Source organism: Nesoenas mayeri (genome assembly GCF_963082525.1).
Source record: "Nesoenas mayeri genome assembly, chromosome: 1".
Taxonomy (NCBI): domain Eukaryota; kingdom Metazoa; phylum Chordata; class Aves; order Columbiformes; family Columbidae; genus Nesoenas; species Nesoenas mayeri.
The window spans coordinates 195,970,776-195,993,522 of NC_137541.1; the positions used below are offsets into that span (position 1 = coordinate 195,970,776).

The 22,747-nt window shown below is 40.1% G+C and overlaps 1 protein-coding gene across 1 annotated transcript in view; it reads left to right on the plus strand.

Annotated features, from left to right (window-relative positions):
• Positions 1–20,713, plus strand: part of EXPH5 (exophilin 5) — a gene marked incomplete at both ends in the record, with an annotated part of 31,416 nt that extends 10,703 nt beyond the window's left edge. The window contains 6 exons of the mRNA XM_080363921.1: positions 5,671–5,828; positions 8,164–8,238; positions 8,347–8,491; positions 12,935–12,983; positions 14,488–14,614; positions 15,384–20,713. Coding sequence (XP_080220047.1) covers positions 5,671–5,828; positions 8,164–8,238; positions 8,347–8,491; positions 12,935–12,983; positions 14,488–14,614; positions 15,384–20,713 — 5,884 coding nt within the window. The remainder of the gene's footprint in view (positions 1–5,670; positions 5,829–8,163; positions 8,239–8,346; positions 8,492–12,934; positions 12,984–14,487; positions 14,615–15,383) is intronic.
• Positions 20,714–22,747: the final 2,034 nt, after the last annotated feature.

Genomic DNA, 22,747 nt, shown 5'->3' on the forward strand with positions numbered 1-22,747 from the left:
TTCTGATTCCTGAGCTGCCAGAGCAGGGAGGAGTTATGTGGCCAGCATGAGAATGAACCCCGTCCTTGCCCTTCCAACATTTCCCACTTTTCTGTTTCAAAGGAAAAGTATAAGTCTGTGCCCTTGCCCAGGGGAACAGGCAAAAGCTTCAAGGATAAATGCAGTGTTGGACTTGATGAAGGAAAACAGCAGCTAGAGTAAGTCATCTGCGATATATTAATTTCATATAGTTTAATATGAGAAGTTAATGCTTTGAGAAATAATAGAGGTAATTTTTAGCCACTGTACAGAAGGTGCTTAAGTTAAAAAATTATAGAAGACATTGTGAGTTATAGAGTGGAAAGTAGTTTTCAGCGCACAGTGGGAGTCAAACAAGAATGTTTCCTGTAACCTGGTAGTCTTGCTGTCTCTGTGGATTGTGTGTAATGAATGTACACATTGCCACTGTATTAGGCTATCTCAAAGCAGGTGATCAGCTTTAATTTAAAATAATAAATCTGCTGAATAGAAGTAGTGTAATAGTGTCAGATTTTGTGGGTTTTTTTCTACTTTTTAATTAGAAAGAAGAGAGGTGGAAATGGAAGGATTTTCCCCAAGCAGACAGGGTGGAACTTCAGCAAGGACAGAAAAGATGTTCTGCCTTTAATTCACATATTCCCTGTCTGTGTCCCTGATACACATGACAGGACTTAATGCATGAATCTGATGTCTACTATGAGAAAAGTGTTATGGGGACAAAATGACATTTACTGTTTGCAGCTGTCTGCTTAAGCAGCCCCACTTGCTGCTTGAAAGGGTACTACAGGGTGGGTATCAAAATCATGTGCAGAAAGTCCTATATTTGTGTTTAAAGTACTTCTGCCTATTAAATGTACAGTTTGGGATGAAAAACTTGGGAGGATTAATTGCCTTTTCACTTTCTCCCCGCTTCCATCTCCTTCTTTTGCAGATTTCTAGAATCTGAATATTTAGGGATAATTGTGAGCTGGCAAGTTGATGTGCCTGTCAAAGAAAGATTGAAAACTGTCCCATACGGTTCAGCCTGTGAAGTGTTTCCCATCCTTCAGGTGAACTTTTCTTGGCACTTCCAGTTACACAGCCAGGGGTGGCACCACTAGGTGACTTTCCAGCAGCCTGACCTGACACCTGTTCAGGACAGTGAAAGTCCTTCCGTTACATTTATTGGTATTTAGGTCATGGTCAGGAAGAAACACTGAGCCAAAACACTCTGGTTTTCCTTGTTGTGACACATATCCTCTTTGCCCATACACATCTTTAGTTTTATTGCTCACATACTCAGACAAATAAGTCTTCTGAAGGCAACTTAGTGGGTTAATAGGCATTATAAAAATCAGTACATAATAACAAAAATGAGAGCAGCAGTAGTAATAATGAAAAGGATGAACACTTGGCTGGAAAACTAGTATTTGGGGGAAAGAGAAAATGAAATCTGAGTGGTTGATTAGCAACAACCTAGCAGGTTAGATTCAAGCATTATTGCCAAAACAACATTTTCTTCATCAAAATAGAGAAAGTCTTGATTTTTCAGAGGCTTACTGCAGAAATGCTTAATTTTATAAATACAAAAGCCAAAGAAAAAATTAAGTGCATTTTCAGTTAGGTCTTTTTACACTGTCTCGTAGTGTGTGCAACCAAAACATGGAAGTTGGTTTTCCTCTCTGATTCACCTACTTCTGCATAATGTTTTACATGTAATAATGAAGCTGACTTGGTTTATTGACATTAGCCAAACAGAAAACAGCAAGAAAGAAAAACAAACAAAAGGTTGCTTTAATGTGAGTAAAAATATACCAGCTACTTAGAATAAAGACTGCCTTAGAAAACAGAGCTATTGTGTGTCTGACATGTTAGGAAAGAGTATCTTGGCTCTGCATAGCGTTACTTTTCTTCCTGGTAGGATTAACAGGAGCTTTTCTGGTACCTTGGAAACCAGAATGTTGTTATTGCTATTATGTGTTTATATGAAAGAGCAGATAATATTTTTTTTAAATTACTTTGGCTGTGATAGTCTTTGATGGTGTCAGAAATATTTCATTCCGTCCCCCTCCTTTTCTTAATAAAATGACAACTCGAATGTATGTCTTTAAATAATTTTTATAAAATTTAAAGCAACTGTAAGTAAGAAAATATTCTTGCATATGTGTTTTAGAGCTACCTGTGGCTCTGACCAGAGTTTTTTAGAAAATTAACTGGGCATAGAAATGATAGAGTTGCACAGTTCACCAGTACAGTATAATGTATAAAGCCATGGGAAGGTGATAAGTTGAAGCAAAAAAACGAGGAAAGAACTGGCTCATCAGGCACTATTTTTAATGTCTCTAGCCTTTTCTCAATGACAAGTTAAGGAATATAAACAGAGTAAAGACATAAGGTTGTTTTATGTAATTATTTTTTTCAAGTTATCTGTCCTGCTGTAGGTTTTATCTAATTTTTGGCACTTTTTATCTGGAATACTTTCAGCCTTATCTTCTCAGACAGTGAGAGCTTTGATGCAACAAGCAAATACTGATCTGTTTATCCTCCATCCAGTGCAATTCCTCGGGCTTGGTGGTTGCTGCGTGTCTGTTCTCTGTGAGGTGTGTGGTAAGAGCCTGTCACGGCCAAATCCTGCTTCTGCTGAAGTCAATACGAATCATAATTTCTGCTTTGACAGAAGTGGGATTGAGTCCTCTTTCCTTTGCAAACAGCAGAGATGTCCCCAAACGTCCTATTTGGCAACCCAGTTTCTACTGCCTTACACATCTGTCTTCTGCTTTGTATTCAGGATGAAGATGATAGAGAAAATACCTTTCCTCTTACAGTAGCAATTAAAGCTCCTTATTATCCTAACAGGAAGTGGCAGGGGAGGCTGCTGCTCTTTTCACAATATTTATGACAACCCACATGAAAGTCTAGTACTCCCAAACATTAGTTTAACTTTTCCCCGGAGATGTCTGTACAAGAAATACTGGGACATCCTTGTGCCAATAAGGAAGAAATGTTTTTAAGAACAGTGCAAAGAAATTGCTCCTGGGTGATTCATTAGTTTAGATGCTGTGTGGCAAAATGGATGGGAAAAGTTAACAAGGTGGAGCCTGTGAGGTCATTTTGGATTGCTGCCTGCTCCGGCTTGTGGAGCCGTCTCCTGCAAGTTATCCTGGGAGTGGAGTTGCCTTTAATCCTGCAACAGCTTATGGGTACTATTCCCAGTGACAGTGGTGTTGTCTCCTCTCAAAAGGAAGTGGCTCCGAGTTTCCAGAGTGGCTGTGGAGAAACAAGGAGCAAGGATGGATGGAACAGACAAGGGAACAGGATTAGTGTGTCTGGTTTAGAGGGCACTAGGTGTTTCGACACTCCTACGGAGCAATGTCTCAATATATCATTTGCAATCCAAGCAACAATAGCGCTGCCTCAAAGGCAAGTTCATTGCAATACTGACTGCAGATACCATCTTCTACTGTAATTGTTTCTTGAGATGGGCTTTCCTTCTAGTTTACAACTGTCGTTCATTATTATCACGAGGGGGCAGGTAGACTTGGCAGAGCAGGTATATAGGGAAATGATGTGGATTGGCTGGGAGTCATGGCAAATGAGAAATGTTTAATAGTCATGCGATATTGCAATTGCATATTATGTATCATGTTAATATTATTCGGTACTCACATAACTATATAGGGTTTAATATATGGGCCTGTATGTGTGTATAAATACAAATATCCACAAGCAATTTAAAGGGTTTATTTCATGAGTTGGGAATGACAGCATAATTCAAAAGCAGCACATTCACAGATAATGATCACAGATAATGCCAAACACGTTGCAGTAAAGACTTCACAGTGTTTAAATGTTCGTGTCAATGTCTGTGCAAGATTTTTAACACATTTTTCAGTGAGAGGCATGTTCATGCGCTGCCCTATGTGGTCGATGTTAGGGCAAGTGTAGTTTTTCGTATTTTTCCTTCTCTCTGGAACGCTAAACGTGAAGCGAGCCGATGTTTAAGGGTGAGCGGTGCCGGTTCCCGGGACCCGCCAGCGCGGACACGGCCGCCGCTGCTGGGGGGCGGCCGCCGCCGCCAGGTGGCGCCCGGGCCCCGCCGCCCACTCGGGTGTTCAAAGGCCGCAGGGGTGGGTTTAAGAGCCGCTCTGCGCTTCGGGCCCTCAGCAGAGCTGCCGGGGCTTGTTATCGGGGCAGCCGCTCCGCGCACACCCCATGCTGGGTCCGCTGCCGCGCCCCCGGGCAGCCCGGGCCCTTCGCTGGGGCCGCAGAGTGAGGTCATGGGGTGGCGCCTGAGAGCACTTGGTTCGCGGCTCCTGCTGCCCCGTCCCTGGCGGGCTGGTCTCCGTGCGGCGTTCGCGGAGCTCAGACACTCCCGTGCTGCGGTTGTATCTGTGATGAGTAACATTTCTGCTTTTGTAATAAGTTTATTTCAGATGGTTGGTACTTGTGCATGTATCTCGGTAATCTCCTTCAAGGGAAATACTCATTTACCAAAAATGTCTTTCTCCTGCCCTCCTGTCCTTCAGATGTCACCAGGTGAACAGTAGGTGCTTGTGTGGACAACATACCCTGTATCAAATCCAGATGGAAACACATATATTTCCAGACTAGATATTTCATTTTAAGTTTGGTTTTTGAAGTAATGTTGTCCCAGAGAATATTAAGGTTTATTTAAATTGATAACTGAAATAATTTATGTTCTCCAAGAGCATCTGTATTGCTAGACATGAGTTTTACCAGTGATTAAGGTGGAAGATTTACATGAAAGCCTTGCTAAAACACTGGTGTAACATCTCCAGGCTGTGCACAAATTCTTGTTCTGTTGCCATCAGAATCAGTCGGGGTGTGGATTTGCTGCATTTGCATCTGTGCTTTAGGCACTTGTGTAATGTCATTTGAAAACAAGTAACTTTGTATGTCCATTGCACTATTCTGACTCCTTTGAGACTGCACCTTTGTCTTTTATGCCCAGATAAACAATTCACTCCTGTGACCTCTTGATCTGAAACCTGAACTTGCTACTAAACAGGTTTTTTAGTTGCAGACACATGTGTGTAGCTCGTTGAGCCTTCCCCTCTGCATGGTAGAACATTCATATTCGTTTTCAGTTGCTTCCATACATAATAAACACAGGCAGAATCACTATGCAGCAAGGAAAGAGGAAAATGTGATGAACGCGTTGAACATGTTGCATTAATATATATTAGCTGAATTCACAACTTGTTATTCTCATTTACATAGAAAATGTGTGGTGGGTACCTCACTGTGAGGGCCTCAGTGAGCTTCCTCTTGAAAATCAGAATAATCCTATTGCTTCTGCTTAAATGAGTGAATAAATACTTCAAGAACTGTTTTGTTAGAGTATTATTTATTCTAAGTTGATTATTGGCTGAACTTAATCTTACTTTATATTAGCTTTATAATGCTTATGAATGATTTTGGCAAGGAAAAAGACAGAATAATGCAAGTACATGAGTTGTCCACTTAACCTCGTCTCATTTTTACGTGTTTGCTGTGAATGTATCATGTCCCACTGTATCTTTTAAAAAGTCATTATGTGTAGAAATACATCGTCAATACCTAAATGAACAACAGGGAGGGTTTCTAATTATGTGCCTACAGTTTCTAAAATGGCTTAAAAATAAATTTTGCATTTTTTTTTTTCCTTTCTAGCAAACTTCTGAAGAGAAAGAAGTCTGAAACAGGGCTTCAGGGAGTGACTGGAGAATGGTTTGAAGAAATACAAAGAAAAAAATTTCAGAATTACAGTGATGTCAATAGAATGCTAAAACCACCATTAGAGCATCAGCTAAAGAAGAGCAAAAGCACCAGTGAGTTGCATTTTTCCATTTCCTTATCTTGGTCACAGAACCAATGTCTTGGAGCATTTCAGAGTGTAATGGCAAAGAAGTTTCTGAAATTGCATTGAGTTTCTTCTCAGGTCAAAGTTTTACCAAAGATATATTTTCAAAATGATTATGATTCAAACTAGACATGAGGAAGAATTTTTTCACAATGATGGTGGTGAAACACTGGCCCAGGTTGTCCAGAGAGGTGGTAGATGCCCCATCTCTCGAGACATTCAAGGCCGGGCTGGACGGGGCTCTGAGCAACCTGATCTAGTTGAAGATGTCCCTGCTCATTGCAGGAGGTTGGACTGGATGAGCTTTGAAGGTCCTTTCCAACCCGAACTATTCTATGATTCTATGTCCAACCTTTAGTGGGAAAGGGAGCTTGGGTAATTTAATCCAGCACCCTGTCCATTCACATCTTGTAAACCTCCAGTGATGGAGACTCCACCACATCCCTGGGGAGGTTGTTCCAGTGATTTATTGTCCTCACTGTAAAAAACTTCTTTCTTAATCAAGACGAAGTTGCTGTACCTATAGTAAATACAGTGGTGGTTTCCTAATCAAAGCAGTAATGTTTATTTTGTACAAAAAATGTTTCCATTTTACCTAGTTGTCTTAAAGAAACTAGAAGCACCTAAATGACATTTGGAATAAGACAGAAATCTGGGTTTGGGTGAGAGAGGTTTGACTGTACCAGTGGAAAAATTATACTGGTAACACTGGGCTAAAGGCACACCAGTGCTGATTATCAGGGCGGGTGGCCAAGCTGGGAAAGTTGGGCTGAGCAGGAAGCAGCTTCTGGAGATTTAATTCCACAGGTTCTGTTCACCATCCGAAATGAACATGCACAAGAAACACGTTGTCTCTATACCAAACACGGCATTCTGTACCATCTTTTTCACCTTACATCCAGATAGTTTTCTTGCATAATATATGCTTTTATTCCATTCACATTTCTGCATGTTTTTCATTGAGCTCTTCCTATTTGTGCTTCATAGCAACTAGAAGCAGAGTCATGTATTTCAAAAGAAAAGTGAAACCCTACAAATTTTCCTAAAACTACAGACAGATTTCTGTCTTTCCTGCCCATTTTTCCCCAACATCCTCTTTAGGCCACAGCTCTATACTATTATTCTCATTCAGAAGTGGTCTGATTGATGCATTAGCTAACTAAACTCTGTGCAATTGTTCTGTGGTATTTAACTTCGAAAGCTGCTGTTTGTGTTTCAGATCTGAAGAAGGGATTGTGTACCTCAGAGGTTTGTCTGTTATTTCCAGCTGTATAGGTTGGTTTAATAAAAGGTACTGCTTGTACCTGCAAGCCTTGCTCTGTCCATGTCCTAGACCAACCTGGCTATGGCAGAGTGGTGTTAGGATTCTCCCGATGTCACCTTCATTGTCAAGTCAAACAATGCCATCAGGAGGTTAGGCTTTCAAAGGGGTAAACAATGCAGCATTTTGTAATACACAGTGATTGTCACTGAACTGAAAACCATGTATTATACACAGGATTTAAATCACATGACAAGAATTATTCACTTAATTTTGAACTAGGTCCAAAATACTGCCCCTTGCTGTTGTTATTGGTGACATTTTTCTCCCATTTCTGGATTTGCTTTCTCCCACAGTCATTGGATAAGCCATTTTCAGGCTCTGATATTGTTTCATGCATGTAATGCGGGGTGCGGGAAGAAAAAGATACAGTGCCTTATACCTGAGTGAAGTCTTGTTTCCTTGTGTCCTCTTGTTTCCTTTGGCATGTTTTAATAGCAAACCAAGCAGTTTCTTTCCTGAATCTACAAGCAATACTCCTTTTCTCCTTCACATAGATTGCCAGGTGCTTTTACAGGCAGAGTGGGTTTATGTTCTGTTTGAAGCAGTCAAATCATAACCTTTCCAAATAAGTCATTCCTGTTATTTTGCATTTTAAAAAACCAGTTCTGATATGCAGTTTGTAGCAGAAAAATGTATTCCCATGGCCACGGGAGTCTCATCATAAAGAACTGTATGATACAGAAGACACTTCAGTCTGAATTCCTGTTAAGTAGTTACATTACAATCTATTAAACCATTGTATATTTAGGGCTGTTATCTTTATATTTCTTACAAAGTTGAAAATAAAGTGACTAATAATTGTGGGTGCCTCAATTTTCAAATGTCTAATTTGCCTATATTTTAAAGTGATTCTGGTTTTCAAATGGTTGAGTGCTGATTACTTTCTGAAAATCAGCCTCATTTATCTCACATGCATCACACAAACCCAGTAGTACTTTTTGAAACTCTAGACTTGTTTGTGTTTCTCTTAGTCTTCCAGTTAGTCATTATAAACCAGCATGTCACATAGTCTGTCCAAAAATGTCGATAAAGCTGGATTTTCCTGGCATAAAAGGTAAGCAAAAGAAAATTGTTCATGAAGACATAACATTTTAATATGTATTTTAATACTGTGTTTAATAAGAACTTGAAATAAAACAGATTTTTTTTCTAATGTTTTTAGATCAAACAGAATTTAAAATGTCATCCCGCACAAATCCTCAAGCACAAAAGAACACTTCAGCATCGTTTCTGGGGTTCAGATCACCTTTTGCTTGGCTTTTCTCCTTTAGAAAATTAAGGAAAAACCAGACTCAGAAGCAACCACGGTGAGCTCTAATCAGAACATACATTATTTCCAGCTTTAAAAAGTCTATGAATTGTTCCATTTTTGCTTAGAAACCTTTGTTAAAATTAATTTTCCAGTCTCATGCCTTTCGCCTCACCAGGAAAACTGACATTTTACTTGGTCATGTAATGAGAGATTGTCTGTTCTATATCAGAAGAATGAGGACTAAGTGGCAAGTAATAGGTAAAGTCTCTTGGCTAAATCTATTTTGCACAGGTTTTGCATGAAAGCTTTAAGTGCACTAAAGCCGCTGGACGTAGCACCTGTTGCATCCTATTTAATTCCCTCTCAAGAAGCCAAGGTGTCAAGCGCATGGGGCTCTGGTGCCCGATGGCACAGGAAGAAAGCAAAGCTTTCCCAGGCCAGGGCAGAGCATGTGGGCCACAGGCTGCTTTGGTTCCCACCATTTCTAGCCCAGAGGCAGCCCAGAGGCAAAGCTGCAGCTTCAGCTCTGGCTGGGCAAACAGGGCGGCTCTCCAGAGCTTTTGTTAGGGCGCTTCCTTACGGCTTGGGTTGCTACTGGATCTGAACCAAAGATGGTCTCACGTGCTGGAGCTGCTGTTTGAAGAGCTTCCTTCTCCTGTGCCGCCTCTGCTGTTCAGAGGCAACAGGGGGGCTATGCTCGGGCTAGTTAGGCTGGTTCTCCCCTAACTTTTGCCCTGTGTGGTCCTGTATGTTGGCAACACCTGAGTGAAATATGATTGTTTTTCTGTGCATCTTAGGGTAATGCTTGGGACTGTGAAATCTAAGCATGAAGCTGCGAGATCTTTGGCACAAAGAGCTGATTTTCACTCTGTGAGTCTCAGGCTGGTGTTCTAGTCCGTGCCTGGGTCTCCTGGGTGGAATGACTGAAGACAAGGAACAGCTGTAATAAACAACGATTTAAAGAAATGATTATTAGTCTGATATGTAGGTTTTGTAGCACAGCAGCTTGCCATTGTGTAGTGTTTGTATCAAAGCAGAGAGATTTAAGGAGAGGTTTGAATAGAGGTGGGGAGGTTAGCTTTGTGGATATTTACTGGTAACAATTCTCCTACATAGCAACACAGCACTGAAAAAAAAAAGGAAAAGAAAGCCAAGTTTTAACACTGCTCAGTACCTGTCATCTGGTCCCTCCTCTCTCCTGTGAGCCGGTAATGCCTTTTACACTAGACACACCAACACTGTGCAGTAAAGGGGACTCGTGTGGCTGAGAATTGGATTTCAAGGGCTCTTTAACCTGTGTGCAGCAAGGAAACTAATGTACAAGTGAAGGTCTAGGCTTTGCTCTAGAAACTAAGCATTGACATTATTTCTTAATTTAGGAAGGAAAAAAATAATAAACTGAGCCTACTCATTGCATCAGCTTTTCTAATATGTGTTTATCTGGCTTTTCCACAGAAAATCTATTGTGGCTCAGATGCCTTTGATTTCTTACCGAGCTCGGCTTGAAAAATAAACAAGTCAATCCTGACGTGTAACTGAACTGATTGCTACATTTTCTAGTCACGCCTCTCTGTCGAAAACTTCCCCCACCCTCTTCTAGGTGTTGCCGTGGCATGTGGTTTGTTTTATGCATAGACATAGCACTGAAATAATCTGCCTCTCACCAGGCAGAGTTATTTTGGAGAGCTAGTGAAGTACAATAGGAGGCAGCACTGTAAATCCTATAAGTAAGCCTAACTGGCAGAAGCTTTTAAATAGCTAAATATTAATGGCTGTTTAGAGGGTCCTTTCTGTACTGGAGAGACAGTTTCATCAGCTGCGGTGGTGTTTTGTGTGAGAATAAATTATGGATGCTGCAGAGAAGAGTGTGCTTGTGTGGAGATACAGAAGATGCTGATAAAAGGTTTGTAACTGTAGTCTGAAGGCAGTGAAATGTTTGATGACTTTTTGGTTCAAGCGTGTTCAGTGTTCTTGAATTCACCTTTATTCTTTTCTAATATGTGTGTTTCATACTGGAAAAGAAATGCTGTTTTGTTGTGTTTTCAGCATATTTGAGTTGTGTGGTTGTTTCTTAGCTGGCTTCTTATGTAGTGTTGATAAGAATAGTATAGAAGAAAACAGATTACACTTCTAATATTGGACAAGTCAGAAAATTCAACAGGTGCTTCAGTGAAAATACTAATTCACAGCAGATTTTAATGCATGGATTTATATTGTTACCAGTAGTGACAGTAGTAAGTAGAGTCATCTTTTAATCTGATATTCGGTTGCCATAAAAAAGATACATAGATATATGAGTGAAAAAGTATAAAATATAACTTGTTTTCCATAGTGAGTAGTATTTATCTCATGACAAATATTTCTGAACTTAAGCAGTAATTTAGCTTCTTTTCTGCTTATGAATAACAGATAATGTTTCCAAGTATGTGTGTATCTGCATGTGCGAAATAATGTAAACATTGCTCAATATCCTTAACCAAAAAAGAAAATTACTTTTTCCCAAAACTAAGCAATATTTCTCTGGCAGTAAGCAAAACTCCAATTTTGAAATGCTGAAAAGCTTAAAAGAGCTCAGAAAAAATAATGAGGCAGTTTGAGAATAGAGGGTTTGGCATAGGGAAAAGATCAAAATAACCTTGTCTGTGTGGGTTGCCAGGGAGGAAAAGAAAGCAGGATGCAATGACCAGTTATTTCTGAAATAACAGTGACAACAGAGATATGGAGGAATTTAGAATAATGCCAGAGGTGCAAATGAAAATTTAATTTTTGCCTAGACTATCAGAAGACATTTGTAACAAACATGTCTACTTCATGTGGCTTCATTGCAAGGAGCAATTGAGGCAACATCAAGCACAGCACCAAGTGGGAAGAACTGTAGAGCAGCTTTGCACAGTAAATAAAGCTGAAGAAGAGAGCTTCTAACAGAGCTTTTACATTTTTGTTATGCACCTAATTAAATAAAATTGCTAAGCCACAGGAATTCATTGAATGTGGTTTGCAGGAAATCGTTGTAAAAATTCTGAAACATAAGGTCCATTCTTAATTTGTTGTAGAAGCACTAAAACATATTCAATATTGTTTTAGTTTAAAGGAAGAGCTACTTACATCTTGGAGTCCTGGTTCTGTAAACTTGATTCAGAGGGAGCGGTAACCCACTAAATTGATGACTGTTCACACTGAGTGCTACAAGGAAAGATTAGGAATTTCGGATTCCGATTGTCTGGCCGGATCCAAAGCCCACTGAGGTCAACAGGCTTGTTTCCTTTGGTTTCAGTTGGACCCCATGTCAGAGAGGAATCCTGGTTTTACAGTTCACAATTACAGAAGCAAAAACAAATTGCACCTTTCAGCTGTTCTTCCCTGCCTGCAAGCACATTGCAAACAAATGACAAAGCACTTCAGGAGGAAAGGCTGGGCCACAAAGAACCTGCCAACAAGCCGGTTTATACTTGCTGTTGAAGCACAATGAAGTGTTCTGAGCACAAGAAGGTTTTAACAGCCTAAGAACAAGGTCATTCAAAAAGACTTTGAGACAAACAGGACTGAGCAGAACTGTCTTCCCCTGCTTCACTTTCTCTCAAGAATTAACTTCCTGGGAAAAAATACGGTTTCTGAGACGAGGGAGAACTGGCAATAAGCACAAGCTGAGCAACATTTCCTTCAGGGCTTTTGAAGGACCTGGGTTTGCTTAGTTGTAAAATAAGGATCTGCAGACTTGAATACACTCAGTGAAGTCAGGTCCTGTTCTTGTTTCTTTAGTTCATTTTGTATTTGTATGTCTGCAAGTCACCCTGTAGAACAGAATACCTTTTATGTTCAGGGCTTCTCAGCTTGTTCTAACCACTGCATTACTCACATATGCTCCAGCCAGTTCTCCGCCAAGCCCTTGCAGTCTTGTTTAGCTTGAGAAAGCAGATGAGCCTTCTACTGTATGTTAAAAATTGGTAAATAAAGTCTGTTTTGTGTGAGTAGCAGCAAGTTCCAAAGTTCACACTGAACACAATCTGCTGTCTGTCTGTCCTCCTTCGCAGGGGCAGAGCAGAGCTCTGCGAGTCTGAGCAGGGGGAAATGGAAGAGAAAAACTAATAGAATTGCAGATGCAAACTACTTACAGATTTACAAGTAGTTAACTACTAGCCATTTGTAGCACCTACCAAATTATTGTTGTTTGGAAAAGGAAGTAATACCATCTTATCGTAAGGCTAGATTGAAAGAATTACTTCATGGCTGTTGCAGACATTGCGATATCAGTAGGCTGAGTTCATTCTTGGCTGTGCAGCTACAAGATTTGCCAGCTGACAAGCCCAAACCAAATGGTGGTACATTTCCCCAGTGGTTTTGTGTTAGCAGGATGTTTCGGGGAGGAAGGATGGATTTTTTTATAGTACAGTCTTTGTTTCAGATGCTTCTCCATAGTTGTTAAACTGCTGGATATTTACGTGGTATAATTACATCACGTTTCTTTTCAAAACCAACATTTAAATGCTTCTGCCTACAGATATGACAGTTCTGCTAGCTCATCTCCGAACGTGGAAGAAATGGCAACAGTAAGTAGCTTATGACCTTTATTGTTAGCAATATTTAAACCACAGATTAAAAAAAAAAATAGTCCCCTTTGTTTAGGCTGTTGATATAACACCTGTTTAAATAGTATTCTTGCAGTTTTTGTTTTAAACACCAAGTGAAATGTTTGTATTGTGAACCTGTTGGATGCAGTAGAATGAACTTACTCTGTTATCTACGCAAGCCCAAAGCTTTCCTAGGTCAGCTCTAAATCAACCTCTGATCAGCTTTCATTTCTCTCTTAATGAGAAAATAATTGCATGGATAATTTCGTAGGCCAGAACCCTCACATATTTTGGTAACCAACCTGCCAATAAATCAAAACTCACACTGAGTAAATAATCTAGTGTATTTACTTTGTTTCTTTTCATTTGTACAAGGGTGAATAAGAGTGGCTGACTTGGGCAGGCAGTAAGCTGGAGCCTCTCCTGCAACATACCCATGTGCAGAATTACTGTGCAAATTTAAATTTTGACAGTAGGAAATTATTTTTTGGCTGAATGTTCCATTTTTTAAGCACAAACTCAATTTAAGGATGAAACAATAGGTTTAATCCTGATGTAATTTAAGTGCACACTGTTGAAATATACAGATTTTCTCCAAGGATGATGTTTACTATTTTAATTACTTTATTGCCCTGTATTACTAAGATGTCATTTTTTCCTCTTCAACTCTATGGTATAACCACAGAGAGGACTAAGATGATTTACAGTATATAATCAAAGGTATAGAGGAGGTAAATTGGTCACCTCCCTTCTCTCATATTTCAAAAACAAAGGGATAATCTATATTAATGCATGACTGAACAAAGATCTTATCAGAGAATCCTGCCTATTATATAAATAGATTATTACAAATACACAAGTAAAATATTTTGAATAATCAGAACTAAAAAGAGAAAGAGTTTTTATTAAACAAAAAGGAGCGAGAGTCTCAGCAAAAATAAATCAGCAGTTCAGCAGTTGACTGCACTTCTGCCATCTGAGACTGTGAGCTGAGAGAAATATGGATGGGATAGGCACCTCCTCCCCTGTTTAACACATAAGCTAAACTCATTTTCCCCACTGCTGAGGCAACTTATCACAGCTCCCAAAGGGCTGGTTTGCAATATGAAAATTAACTGTGGTGTTTAATTATTAAATCTCTGTTAGGAGGTCAGTGTATGAATTTTAAATTACGCTGGTCAAGGAAGAAACGATTGGGAAAAACTAAATTAAGAGATACAATTCAGTGAGAATGCATATGGAAAAAATAAGTAAACTATGCCTCTTATTTTAAGGTCATTATAACACATATATCTGAAACAAAACTAAACTGCATGCAACTTTACAATCCTCAGTTGTATATTTTAATAATACAGTATTTAATAGACCCTCAAAGACTTTGCTGACCTCTGTGACTTTTGGCACAATTTGTGATGTGACACCTGAAACATGATGTGAACCCACATGTTGAACTAAAGTCAAGTTGCTTTGGAATTTTTAACAGGCTAAAATGTGTAATTCCCCAATGTCGGTGGAAACAAGTGGTCGTTCTCGTGATGCAAACCAAGATGAAATGATGGAGAAAAGTGCACAGGAGTGGAATGAACAGCTAGAGAAGGAGTTTTTCAGTGGTAAGTGTGTGTCCTTACTTTGTTCTGATACTGCTGTTACCAGAAGTGACAGGGGTGACTGGTTTCAGAGGATTTTCAGCAAAAGCATAGGCTGTAAAGATATGGCTCATTACTTTCTAGCTATAGTGGCTACTTTTTGCTGGCTTCATCTGACAGCAGAATGTCTGACATTGATGTGTCACTGGTTACTCTTGGAGTGCATTTCATTTCATACTCATCTAGTTCAAAAGAATCACACTTTAAAAGTGTACATTTCTCTCTGCTGCGTGGACATACCAGACTACTAAATATGCTTGTTTGATGGTGTGCAGGATTCTGTATTTCCTTAGTTACATCATAACTGTGCTTTGTCAAAAGGCAGAAAGGTCCATATTTGCTTATCAGCCTCGTGAATTTTTTTCAGGGATTTTTTGCTTGCAAACTAGATTTGGAAAATTCACACACACACATATATAGCTCATGAGTAAGAATTCGGACTTCAGATTGTTTTGTTTTTCTTTTAAGTAGCATAAAGACTAACATTTACATACAGAGCAGTTTTAAGATCAGTCATGGAGCAGCGCATTTCTTTCCTTGTAGTCATAATGGGTGACCACTGAAAGGAACTGTGGAGGAAGAATGTGTGGTTTGGGAAGGGTTTTGAATGCTGAGAAGCTGACACCTTTCAAAACCAGTTCTAATTATTAATGTAGTACATGAAACTTTAACATAAATAATCAGATGATTGTTAAAGAAAACAAAACCAAGTATCTGGTTTTTTCCTGTGCAGTTCTGAATGATCTGGATGACCAGCTGGCCCAGGAACAAGCCCAAGACCCATTGGAAAGGACAGTTTCTTCTGGCAGTGCATCAAATGTGCAATACAGTAGCGCATTCCCTACTTCAAAGAGGCAGACTGCTAGTAGGGGGCAACACAGACATGACTGGAGCGACATGCCTAGCACGTTTTTCCCAGATGGACTGAAAACAATAAGAGCCAAAGATGAACACAAGATTTTCATCAGACCGAGGAAGTTACAAAATGCATTTATCAACTGGCACCAGACAACTTTTCCAGAAGATTACAAGTATGGTGATCCAGTCGATGGAAATCCTCATCTGCTAAGCAGCAGGCTGTCTTCCGTTTCTTTCGGACAGTCGTCAGAGGGTAGCTTATATACTCCTTCCATAACACAGAACAGCGGGTTTAGGCACAAGGGTTGTATGAACAGGGATACAGCTGGCAGAAGTTACTCTGTGTGTTCCCTTCGGAGATGTCCATCATCAGTATCTTCTGACCAGCTATCGGCATCTAGTTTACAAGATCCATTTTCAAGTGAGAGCAACAATGGTTTTGTACCAAGGTTTGGTCGGCAAAACCCAAAGAGAATTCCTCTGTCTTCTATTGTATGGAACAACACACCAGACTCTCCTGGACAAACAGCAACTCAAGAAACGATATTTAGAACCCAATCACTGATGGAGTTTCATGCTGCAGACCACAGTAGATATGCTAACTCTTTGCAAGAAACCAATAAATACGCATGTTACCACTCAAAACACCACTACAGAAGATCTATTTCAAGCAGTAATTGCTTTAGTAGAGTTAGTTGCCCTGACACAGCTACTTCTCCTTTGTCCTTTGATAACTGGGAGAATTATCCATTATACAAATCGGAAAATAATCTCTCTAGATCCTGCTGTAGAGATACTTCTCATGGCAAGTTGTATGCAAACCAAAAAATTTCCCTTTATGGAAAAAAAGACAGCTGTCCTTCCTGGGCTGATAATCCTCCGTACTACAGTGATAAAGCGTTTATTTCCCCTGATGCCAGCTTTGAAGTGATTGCGGCGAATTTAAATGACCAGCAGTGGGCACATAGAAAGAATGCCAAGTTTGGTTCACAGCACCTGCAGAACGATTTTCACATGTATTCTCCAGAAAATACGAATACCAAAAGAATAACAAGAAGTGCAAATAGAAATATTTCAGAATTCACTGAGCACTGTCAACCTTGGCTAAGTTGTAACTCTTCAGTTTCTCCATCTGGTATCAGAAGTGATGAGTCAGTCTTTCCTAATTTGAAGAACCAAACAAAACATATAGGACTGAACAGGAATTCAGTCGGCGTTATCCAAAGAAGTACTGAGGTAGACTGTACACAGCTAGAAAAGGCTGAAGGTATGAAGCTGCCAGATGAAGACATGCCATTACAGTCAGTTTCTCAACAAACAGATACAAACTACGTCAACACCCGGGGTCTTCCCTCTAACAGCCCTGCTTCTGCCATGCTGCAAAGAGATGCATCTCTCTTTAACACAATGAGGTCAAAGAGACAAACCCAAGTCACTGCCAGAGGAGATACTGCAAAAATATATACATCAAACGGTGATAAAAGAAATGTACGCATGAAGGAAAATGATTGCCCACCCAATAGTGTGTTCAGTCTGCCTCCCTGTATTTTGCCAGCTGAAAAGAGCAGAAAAGAACCTTTCCTTCCAAATCAGAAAGAGCTGGAACATAATCTACATTATGCAACAAAAAGAGAGAGCATCAAACAGGATAATCGGAGTGCTGAAGCCATTAATCAAGCTACTCTGAAGAGACGGTCGTCACTGCTGAATGTTGCTTCTGCTCCATCCACTGAAAAACTAGCAAACTGTCGAGGCATGTTGTCCTGTCCTCCTAAACATTTATCTGGCTCCTCACAAAGCTCTCCGCAAGCACTTTCTCATAAAGACAATTCTAAATGTTTAGGAACATTAACTCGCTCTTCAGTAAATTGCAGAGTCACTGAATCTCAAGAAGAAGATGGAAAAACAGCTCAAATGAGCAGAACAGGTGTTACCAGAACAATTTCACACAAAACACTGCAAAATACAAGCACTTTAGTTACTAAGGACTGTAATAGACAGTTCACTACTTGTTCTCCACAACATGAAAATTCTGGAAATATTTATATGCATAGCTTCGATGGAGACCCCAAAACCTCTGAACATAGTGTAAGTTATTTGTGTCTTGAAAAAGAAAGTGGAAAAATAAGGAGTAATTCACCTTGTATTGAAAGGCTTCACAAGCAAGACAGCTTGCTGAGACACAGCAGTAGCTGCAGCGTTACTGGCTCCCCGAGCAGAAACAGCCTCAAATCTCCTGACCCACTTGTTCTTTATTACACTTTGCCTAGAAAATCAGCTAGCATTGCTGGCAGTATTATGTCAGATACGCCCATCTCTTTACCTAGAGAAAGCAGAACAAGATGTGATTGCAGAGATTATGCCTTTTGTTCTAATCAAAGAGATGTGTCTTGTTTAGACTCGGAACATTCCTTTTTAACATCAGCATCAGTAAATGCTGCTAAAAGTAACAAAGAAAAAGATTACCCCACTCCTTTAACCAAAAGTCCTAGTGATTCAGTAAGTAGTAGTACATCAATTGAACTGACAGACAGGTGTAAACATCTAGGCAGAAGAGAATCCTCTGCGTTTTCAGATTGTAAGGAAAGGGTAAATTTTTTGCAGAAATTAAAAACTACAAGCACATTTACAGTTTGTGTTGATGAAGATCATGTCAAGTATCATGAACTAGTTTCAGTTTATTACACATTACCACGGAGGCATTCAAGAACATTTTGTAACCTTTTTAGAGATAATCCAGAGGATGAAGATTTACCTTGTCCCAAAGAAAATGCTCAGTCACCAAGAACACGAAACAACAAATTCGAAGGTCATGTGAGTTTAGCAAATGTTTTCTTCCCCAGTACTCTGGAAAAAGAGGTGCCTTCGTATTCTTCTGACCGAGTGTCTTTAGCTCCGGTCACACCTCAGAACTTAGGAACTGCTGTCGATAGTGAAGAAGAGAATTCACACTTACCTCCTAGTTCTGAAAAAGTAAGTTTTTCAAAGTCAATGAATGTGGTACACAACAGGAAAGATAGTTCAGCAGATCTTTCGTTAGCAGAAAATGTGTTTTCTGATGCGGTGGCAAAAGAAACTTCATTTGATGGTCTACAATCTGCTGCAACGGTGGCTAAGTCAGGCAAGGCCATTTCTCATGCTTCGAGCAGCCAAAATACAGAAAATTGTCTAAAAGAAAAAAAGGAAATTTCACAAACAGCCCCACCACTCATGTCCACTTTGTCAACCCCTCCCAAGCCAGGCAGGTGTTCAGGGAATCCTTTGTATTCTGCTTCAACAAATACAAACATTATGCAGAAGGGAAATTCTGAAAACTGCTGTCAGCCCCCTAAAGTGAACACCAAGAAAAATCTGAATAGTTTCCTCCTCTACCAGAGAGAGAGGAGTTCCCTTGGAAGGAACCATAACACAGCGCCTGCTGACGTGCCGCTTCCTCCTGCGGAAGCCACGTACAGGGATAGTACTGAAGTCAAACCAGGAGTAAATTTCCTGCACCAGACCACCCCTCTGTACAATAAGTGTAGTGAACTGCAATTAAGGGCTGACAGTTCTAGAAAAAATGCGAATGATTTAAACTCTTGTAGCAAAGTGCTTTCAGAGTCTCAGAACAAAGCATCTGAGGTAAGCACAGCTTCCAGTGCTGATCCATTACTTGAGCTAGACAAAGCAGTTGGCACAGGTACAGATGAATTAAAGAATTCAAAAATTAAAGAAGAGCAAAACTTGCAGAGTACTCAGATGGGTAAAGATTATAGTGGCTTGCAGGAATCACAGGGGCACAGCAAAGGCAGCCTGAGCATTAACTGCAAAGATAAAGTCCTCAGGGTTACACAGGATCAGAAGATACCGCAGAGTGCGGAAGATGAGAACAAGCTTCCCTCTGACTGCACAAAAGACAAAGTCAAAGATATGGAAAAAAGGAAAAACAGACCTTCAATTAAAAATAAACTGGCAGCTGTTTACAAAACAAGTCGAAAATTTTCAAGTAAAAATTTACCCCCCAAGCCACACATAAGTAACATTTTTTCACAGAACAATGGAAGTGCCACTTCTTTAGAGGTCGACATGTCCCTTGACTCACTGATTTCAATGGATTCCCATCAGCCGTTCCTGCAGTTGGACAATGAAAATCAGAATCACAGTCCGAACACCAATAAGAATATACCAAGACCAACACCAGCTGAGAATAAGAGGACTGAAAATCAGAATGATCCTTCTTTGCTTGTTAATAACACCAGCTGGAGGTCTTTGACAAGCTCATACACCCAGAAGGAAGCCATCGGTCCAAAAAAAACTACAGGGAAAGTGGAAAATAGGCCAAGTCTTACAACCCTTTTTCCAGATAAAGCAATAACCACAAGAAATAAGAGTTCCCAAACAGCTGATCTCAGGTTAGAAAGCAAAAGCCAGCCCATCTCTCCCAGTGTTACTGCATCAGACGCACTGGATGATGAGAAAAGCAAAGCTAGCAGTCGTGCCAGCAGTGCTCCCTTGCCACTATTAACAGACAAAAACTCAAACAGGTATGCAAATAGCTGCTTGCAGGCAGACGTATGTCCAGAGCAAAACTTGACTTCCCAGAGAGTGCTTGGTCTGTGTCAAAATACCTCTCAGGCTCCTGGCCCAAAAAATGCCAACTTGTGTAGCTATGATGTGTGCAAGAGTCATGCCAAAAGTCAGCGTGAGCGTCACCTTTCTGAGGGTATTTGTGCTCGAGATTTCCATGAGACCTTTGCCTTGGGGAGCAATATTCTACCAAAAGATGGAATACATGGGAAGAGATTTAAATCTTACTCAGAGCTGTTGTCTTGTGATGAAAATGAAAACTGGGCATCGGATGATGAAAAATGTTACAACACTAGAAATTTTATGTATCCTTCAGTTGAATTTGGTATATTTGGCAAAGAGCAACAGTTGGCTTTCCTGGAAAATATCAAGAGGTCACTCACAGAAGGGCGATTATGGAGACCTTGTCTTCTTAATAACCCTGGTGGTCTCAGAGATGGAGAGACCCCTTCTATACACAGACCCGAGCTTTTGAGCTCAAGTTCTGCTGGGAGCAAAATGTCATCAGCTGCTTCATCGCCCCGAGAGCTGACTGATATCTATGGGGAAGACCCAGCAGCTTATTCAGACTCTGACAGTGATACCACCACCGATGACGAGTACTACCTAGATGAGGTAGATAAAGAATCAGAGCTATGAAGGGCCAGTGGTACTAAGACGACGTGATAGCTCGGTAGTTTCTGGGCAGGCAAAAACATGTAAAATACTTTGAGCCAGTTCATGTGCTGCTATAAGCTGGTACAACTTCATTAGTTTTAAAGAAGTTAGTATGTCATGTTAGCTGAGCATTTGACTTTTGTATTAAATATGTGGCTTCACCATTGTTGTTTCTCCCAGCAGGGAAAAAGAATGTTAAAAAATCCCTTCCCAAAATAATGGAAGGTAAACAGCTGTGGAGCTTCGGGCAGTGCAGCTCCAGAGATGGCTTTCCTCTGAGTCAGCAGGCAGTGGCTTAGGCTTCTGCCAGCTACACAGTGCTGGAATGGATTAATTCTAGCTTAAGCTACATTTTCTTACAAAATTTTACAGAAAACCAAGAGGTTACTTTGCTGATAAATTCCTGTTTCTCCAGTTTTCCCCAATTACCAGATCAAGAATGATATGTCAATCCATCCCACCCAGCAAACACCCCCACAAAATGAAAACTGTTCCTTTTTTACAGCATATTCTGTTATGAATGTTCTTTTTCTACGTTCCTGGGAAGCAGAGCAGCAACGTCCCCTGTGGCGTTTGCTCTGCCGTGCAGCTGACGCGGATTCCACTCCAGGAGTTTTCACCTCAGCATTGCAAGATCCGTGAGCAGTGTGCATTACAGACATGTTGCTGGTGCATGGGCAACAGCTCAGCAAAGGGCACAGCAATGGAAAACTCCCCAGATTCCTGAGGATCTTAAGAAACACAGCTGAGCACGGAAATCTGCTCTTCAGACATGGGAGACTGATAACCGGCACAGCTTCGCTTACAGTTGAGATGAATGGCCAGATTTCTGCCTTCGATTTAGGAACAGGTTAATTTACGTTAGTAATTCAACATTTCAAAGCATGCAAAAATGTAAAAAGGTTTACCCTATTTATTTCCTGTATAAACCTCATAGGTTGAATCCTAAGTTGTTGTAACTGTAACCAACACAACTTGGTCCCCAGTACTGCCGGGCTGGTCCCGGGGGAGGCACCTGCTGCCACTGTGGGTTCTTTTGGGGAGCAGCACCCACAGCGCCCGAGAGGCCGCTCGGCTGCGTCACAATTGCACCCTGCAGACTGGCAGCTTTTACATACAAAGGAAATAAAACCAGTAAGAAATGCTCTTTGCCTTTTCCTAAATTACTGCCTCTTTTTACTGTTTTTCAACCATTCCTGTTGTCACCACTGTACTTTTTATCCTTCAAACTGAACGGCTATAAACATTTTCCAGGGGCTCTTCTTTGGCCACACTAATAATGGAGTGTTGTTACTCAGTAGCCAAAACTTGTCCCTGGCTATTAAATTTCTAACTAAGCTTTGATTTCTTTTTATGCAAGATCAGAAGTGAGACACTGAACCAGAAGATAGTATTTTTAACTAATTACACATCTACTTTATTTCCAATTTCACATACGGTCTAAAATGATGATCCCTATTTTTGATACATTTTTTAATTCAATAAAACTTCTGTAGGATGTAAGTGTATTTTTGTAACTGGAAGGACAGTGTACTGGTATTTTAAAATAATATATTTTACACAAAACAAGCAATGCTTGTATCCATGACTTGTTATCACTCCTCAAGAAGCTAAAAGATTAAAATATTGCAGTAAGTAGCTGGTATTCTTATATTTTTATACTGTAAACTTCGTTAAAGAAGTGGGTCTGTAGTTCAAATCTGTACCAATATATGAGTATTATTACTTTATACTGGGGTAATTTGTCTTTTTTTGTACATAGAAGGACTAATATAAACTATGTATTTATAGCCAGAATTGATCTCTAGGACATGCCTGTTTTGGAAGGATCTAGTGTATGCTGACACAGGCAATGCTGGAAGGAAATGACTACTCTATAATTGCAATCTTGTGAAATGTGGTATTCTAAGGAGAAATAACATTTTTTTTGTAAATGGTTCTATACCTACAGGATTCTGTAGAGTAAGACAATAAAACCAGCTGAGTATCATCAGGAATTGCTGCTGCTGTACATTT